A 6,563-nucleotide genomic window follows, 5' to 3' on the forward strand; every position below is an offset into this window, starting at 1 on the left:
CAGTGACCTCCACAGTAATTGTGTGTGATCCTCTGTGTGTTCCTGCCCAGTGCTGCTCACCAAGGAGCACTGAGCCTCAGCATTGGGTTGATCTTTGAGTGGCTTGGAGCATCTTGTGTCTCACTGAGAAGAGGTTGAGGCTGTGCCTGCACCTCTCTGCACAGCCTGGGTGAACTCCCAGGTCAGACACCCTCTTGCAACAGGCGCTTGCACAAAGTGGGAGTGACAGGGGCAGAAAGAACGTTCTCCAGGACAGGGTTTGTTCTTTCAACACATAAATGGCACTCCCACTAAATCCATTGTCCCTAATGACTCGCAGTGACTCGGTGCTGGGGAAATGCTAAGCAGGAGTTCATAAATCATTTTACAGGGCTGGAGTTAGATGAATTGCCTGCAGGAGACTAATTGGGGGTTGAGTAAACAAAAGCCTGTTATTCTCTTTCTCTCTGATGTGGAGCTCCAGATGGAGAATGGAGTGTGCTGATAGCAGATCCCTTTGTGAGCTGGGGAGCAGCTTTCACCCCAGTTTGAACCTGTTCACCTGAAATCTGAAGAGAGGATGGGTAACCCTCTTTGAAGAAAACACTTCACATTTGCTTTCTGTTCATCAGAACAACTCCAATGTGAACAGACCTGTAACGCCTGGTTGCATATTTGCCTTTGATCTTTGTTAGGGCAGATGGTCAAGTCTTTTGTGGTCATGGTGAAGATGGGTGGGCACATGCCTCTTTGCATCATGTTTCCAGGTCATTTGACCAACTTCATCCCCTTGTCAGGCTGTCAGTGCAGCACTCTCATCGTTCTAGGATGTTTCTGCGAGGAAACAGCAGTGTCAGCACAAGACCTTCAGCACTGACAGCAGAAGGTGCCTTCAAGAAAAAGCCACGCTTCCTGCATATTGTTTTGGTTTAGTTTTGGGGTGTTTTATGATGAATCAAAAGTTTTTCAGCATTAAACACATGACATAAAATTGGATTTGAGCTTGAAAGTGCCAAAACTGTCACCTCTGCCTTTCCTGGGGTTGTTGAAGTTTAACAACTGTTGCACAGTGGAGAGGAGAGGAGAGGAGAGGAGAGGAGAGGAGGGGAGGCTGGATCTTTAACAGAGGTTTTCTTTCTCTGAAGTGTTCACCAGCTGTTGGAGGGAAGGAGAGAAGATCCAAACCAAAGTAGAGCTTTATACTCTTGTAGGAACATCCTTCCCCATCCCATTTTGGTCACTGCTCTACTCTGGACAATCAATAGCATGACAGCATTGTGGGTCAGATCGGTTTGCTCAGAGATCCTTGTATGATGTTAGCACTCAAAGGCCTCCTCTTCCTTTTTCCTGTAATAATGAAATTCTTTTTAATAGCCAAAATAAAAAATATGCTTTTTTTAAACAGGGTGCCGGAGCATCTCGTGAAGAGCATAACCTGGCAGACCCTCCAGGCTGTGAACTTCTGCCATAAACACAACGTAAGTCCCCTAAACAGCACTAACAATTGTTGTAACATGGCCTTGGAAGAATTTTCCTGATTACAGAGCTTTCATGGGATGACTTTAGATGAAATTTCCTATTTTCAGTAAAAAACATATATCTGAAATACGAGTGTATACCCACAGCAGTTGCATTTGCTATCACAGAGGTCCCTTGTGTTTGCTGTCAAGGAATGATTTACACTAATTACCTTAGCCAAGCTTCCAGGCTAAACAGGAATATATCCTTGGGTGTTCCCTGTGCCACGCGTTACAACCAACCTTTAGAAAACTGGCTTCACATCTCACCAGCTGAGACTTGAGCAAACTGCTACTGATTGCACAGAAAGTCCTTCTGTTGGTCGTCATAGGCATTGAATCATGACACCAATTAAAAAGTTTCAAAAATTAGATACAGTAAACCAGTTTTACAACCTTTCCTCTTCTTTCTGGAGGGAGATGCGAGTTGCCTGCATGACAAATGCTGTGTAGGAAGCAGTGGGGATGCTTCCAGAAGCAGGGAAGGAAAGGAGCCTTTTGGAGAAGCTCTTTAGGCAAGCTCAGCTGTAATTGTCTTTGTTTATCTGCCAGTGTTTGAGATTTAAGATCTGGGCAGGAGATCACTCTGGAATGGATGTTTTGTCTTTGCAGGGAGAATTATGTCCAGTTGAGCCACAGGAACTTGGCCATAGGGCTGTCCTCCTTCCAGGATTTGTTGTTTTGCTGCTTTTTTTTCTGTTCCCCCACTCAGTCTGAAAGATTTAATGGAGTTTTAAAGCAGAGGGAACAATGAGATGCTGCAGCCTGACCTGCTGTAGATCACAGGTAATGAGGTTTTACGCAGCTGCCCTGTTTGGAACTCCATGACACTGGTTTAACAAGCAGCATTTCAGTCCTCAAGAGGAGACACAATAATTTACCACCAGCTTGGCTAGGAAAAGTCCAAGGTGTTTGCGCTGAGGTGATGATGGTGGAGGAGGGACAACGTGAGCTAGACCCTGGTGATTTCAGTAGAGCACACCTTTCACACATAGGCAGGAGAAATGAAGGTGTGTGCTAGTTCGATCAGCCCAAGTTCAGTTGTTGTGAACCTTCAGCAAGCAAGGTGACTTCTCAAGAGTCACAGAATTGCTGATGTTGGACGGGACCTTTGGAGATCATCTCCTCCAGCCATCCCACTCAGACTGGGTCAGCTAAAGCAGGCTGCTCAGAAACTTTTCCAGTCAGGGTTTGAATATCTCCAAGGATGAAGGTTCCACAGACTCTCTGGGCAGCCTGTTTGGATGTTTGGCTACCCTCATAGTTTTAAAAAAAAAAAGAAAATTGCTTACATTTAAATGGAATTTCCCATGTGTCCGATTTGTGCCCGTTTCCTCTCGTCCTTTCACTGGACACCACTGAGGAGAGCCTGGCTCACTCTTCTTTACCTTTTCCCATGAGGTTTTTATACACATTGATAAGATCCCCACCTGAGCTTGCTTTTTTCCAGTTTGAATGCTGGTCTCAGCTCCCTCATCCTGTCCTTGCATTTCAGCCACCCCAATTCTAGTGGTCCTTCACTGGAATCACTCCAGTATGCCCCCAGCTTCTTTCTAATGAACCCTGGATGTGTCTCAGCTGTGCTGAGCAGAGGGAATACCAGGTTTGTTCTGGCATCTATGACAACAGATGAAGTCCCACAGCTCAGCCATAGACTTCATCTCATCTACGAGCTTTGCCAGCGAAATAATTTGCTTGTCTACTAGATTATCAATAAAAACAGTTCATGGACTTCATCCAAGAACTGATCCCAGAGGACCTACACACCTCTCATTAGGATCTCCCCACGTACTCGTAAAACCCAGTGCCTTTTAGGAGGATGTTACATGGAACTGTGAGAACTGAGTTGCAGAGAGGCAGGTTAACAACAATCCTCGCTCTACAAACCTCTCTCCTCCTGCTAGCAGCTTCCCAGCTGGTTCTGTTGTTGTCCAAGTGATGCAGAGTTATGCAGCTGAAGCTGGGAGCCTGCACAGTGTCTCATCCCAAAGCTGGGGTGTAGGCAGGGTAATTGTCCTGCCCAGCAGGACGTGGCTTTAGCTGCTGTTAAGAAATAATCTCATCTTCTTTTTTAGCAGGAACGATTGCCTGGCACGATGTGCAAGGGGTACATGGCTGAATTGAGAGGTTTTTTATCTGAGGTTAAATGTTAAATACTTGCTTCTAACCTTTTTTATTTTTTTTTTCCTGGTTCCAGTGCATCCACCGAGATGTGAAGCCAGAAAACATCCTGGTAACAAAGCACTCGGTCGTCAAACTTTGTGACTTTGGATTTGCTCGTATACTGAGTGAGTGCTGGCTTGCCACTAACACGTGACAGCTCGAATGAAGTGTAGGATCAGGCTTCCAAACATCAGTAAAGACTCACTTGTCTCTGATGCAGGTGTAAATCATCCTGTATAAAGGCTGGTGTGTTTTCACAGGGAAGCTCTGTGCCCACAGCAGCTTAAAGGCAGCCAGCCCAGACACTGAGTTGCCAAGTGCCTCTGTAAACAAACTCCCTCGGAGCTCGGCGCTGCTGCAGCTGAAGAGCTGGCGGTGCTGGCACTGGTAGGTGGAAGTCGGCCTTGGGCATCTTGGAGCTGCTCAGCCGTTGCTTAAGCGATGCTGGAGACGCAGCTGGAGTTCCCTGGCAGGAGGGGCCCCTCTGGCAGAAAGTGTCTCTGTGAACAATGTCTTCACATTTTCCGTTGTAAATAAACCCCTTCGTCTGTTTGTTTGGGGGTTTTTTTTAGCTCTTGTTCAGACAAATCACGTGGGCTTGGAGAAGTGACCACTGGCTGGTGCAGGCCCCTGCTGTGGAGCTCGGCATATTTTCATTTCGAGAAGAATAGGGTCTTGGTTTTTGCCAAATCTTCAGTGTTTCCAAAGTTGGGTTCTGCTAGTGGCCAGTGACTCATCCAGGAGGTGCCCCAACATGTGTAACAGCTGCTGGCAGCTCATCTGCATCGTTCTGATCCCACATCCCTGTTTGTTTCTTTCCTTCCTGACCCCAACCCAGCTGGTCCGAGTGATTATTACACAGACTACGTGGCTACCAGGTGGTACCGCTCTCCGGAGTTACTTGTGGGGGACACCCAGTACGGCCCTCCCGTGGATGTCTGGGCCATAGGATGTGTCTTTGCAGAGCTGTTGTCTGGTGTCCCCCTGTGGCCTGGCAAGTCTGATGTGGACCAGCTGTACCTCATCCGGAGAACCCTGGGTAAGTGTCCCCTCTGCACCAGTCAGAGCCCTGGGCTTCCCAGTGCCTTTGACAGGACTAGAGCTTGCCCAGGAGGACTTTCCAGGAATAGGGATTGGCCAGGAGGTGAATTTACCCAGTGGATCTCTCCCTTTAGTAGGTGTTGGCTTTATTTGAGGTGTTACTGTGCTTGAAAGGAAGCTGGGTTTTCCTGGTATGACCCACACATGCACACGCACCCTGGGGACAGACTTTAGCAGGGCTTTTAGCGATAGGACAAGGGGAAATGGTTTTAAACTACAAGAGGGGAGATCCAGACTGGATATATGGAAGAAATTGTTTACAGTGAAGGTGGTGAAACCCTGGCCTGGGTTGCCCAGAGAGGTGGTAGAAGCCCCATCCCTGGGAACATTCAAGGTCAGGTTGGACGGGGCTCTGAGCAACCTGATCTGGTTGAAGATGTCCAGGGCAGTGGTGGAGTCCCCATCCCTGGAGGGATTGAAGAGTCGTGTAGACACAGTGCTGAGGGACATGGGTTAGTCATAGGGGACTTGTCAGTGTTGGGTTCATGGTTGGACTCGATGAGCTTAAAGGGCTTTTCCAATCTGGGCCATTCTGGGATCTTAAGCTTACACTTTGGGAAGGATCCCTGGCTGGAGCTCAGTGCTGTGGCCTGGCTGGAGGTCAGATCCTGGGAGGTGTTGGCACAGCACCTTCTGCCTCTGCTGCTGGGACACATTCCCTGCTCACCAACACACGGATCTTGAGTTTGGCTGGTGCACGGTGGAGGTTCAGGTGCTGGCCCAGAGCAGGTGTTTGTGCAACTTGCCCACCTCAGTCCCTGGTGTTCTACTGAGGGGCCTTTTCACTGGTGCAAATCCAATTTTGCAGTTCCCTCAATAACTCAGTGGTAGGATCGAGGTGTTTGGCATGAGGAGATACATAGAAATACATGTTTTTCGAGGCCACGGTTTATAAAAGCCACTCTGCTGCACAGCCAGAAACTCAGAGCCTGGAGGAGGGACAGCAGCCGAGTACTTCTGCTCCCAAAACTGCTCCCACCAATTTCTTTAAGCTAAAAAACATGTAGACATGGCACTTCAGGACATGGGTTAGTGGGCATGATAGTGTAGGGTTGACAGTTGGACTTGATGATCTCAGAGGTCTTTTCCAACCTGAATGATCCTGTGATTTACAGCAGGAGGCCCCGGGCAGTGGTGCCTGCGGGCAGCTGGAGCTGCGTGGCCTTTCATTCAGCACGGTGACAGGTCACACGGCTCTGGGATCAGGGATGTCCCAGGTGGATGTTGGTTTTCCCAAGGGAACATTTCCTCAGCTCACTTGATGGTACTCCATCTCCAGATGTTCTCCCAGCTGCTGTCAGCCTTGGTAGAGGATATAAGCTTGTTAATGCAGGCACTGTAAAAACAGCAAATTAATAATTTATTATTATTATTATTCTTGGTCAAAGGGGATCTTATTCCCAGGCACCAGCAAGTGTTCAGCACCAACCAGTTCTTCAGTGGGGTGAGGATTCCAGACCCAGAGAGCATGGTGAGAGCTCCCTCCGGACGCGCTTCCCCTCAGCCTAACGCTCACCGCCCGTCTGTCTGCAGCGCCAAGGAGACGGGGGGTTTGGACAGAGAATGATCCTGCTGCTTTTTACCCCGAGTACCCGTGCTGTCTGCTTTGGAAGTAGAGCAGGAGAAGCCTCACTTGCTCAGCTTGGCCACTGCTTTGCTGCACAGCATTTTTCCCCGTCCAAACACTTTCCTCTCTATGCCAGTGTTCGCTGGAATATTATCTGGAGGCGGCTGAACCCCCCTCGTGGTGTTTTAACCAACACGCTGTGTCAAAGCAGTGAGATTGAGGGGACCGAGGGCACC

The 6,563-nt window shown here is 48.5% G+C and overlaps 1 protein-coding gene across 1 annotated transcript in view; it reads left to right on the forward strand.

Annotated features, from left to right (window-relative positions):
* Positions 1-6,231, forward strand: part of LOC104527857 (cyclin-dependent kinase-like 1) — a gene marked incomplete at both ends in the record, with an annotated part of 10,623 nt that extends 4,392 nt beyond the window's left edge. The window contains 4 exon segments of the mRNA XM_010171678.2: positions 1,385-1,457; positions 3,694-3,784; positions 4,498-4,698; positions 6,149-6,231. Coding sequence (XP_010169980.2) covers positions 1,385-1,457; positions 3,694-3,784; positions 4,498-4,698; positions 6,149-6,231 — 448 coding nt within the window.
* Positions 6,232-6,563: the final 332 nt, after the last annotated feature.

The sequence above is a fragment of the Antrostomus carolinensis genome, unplaced genomic scaffold (assembly GCF_000700745.2).
Source record: "Antrostomus carolinensis isolate BGI_N321 unplaced genomic scaffold, ASM70074v2 scaffold12487, whole genome shotgun sequence".
Taxonomy (NCBI): Eukaryota; Metazoa; Chordata; class Aves; order Caprimulgiformes; family Caprimulgidae; genus Antrostomus; species Antrostomus carolinensis.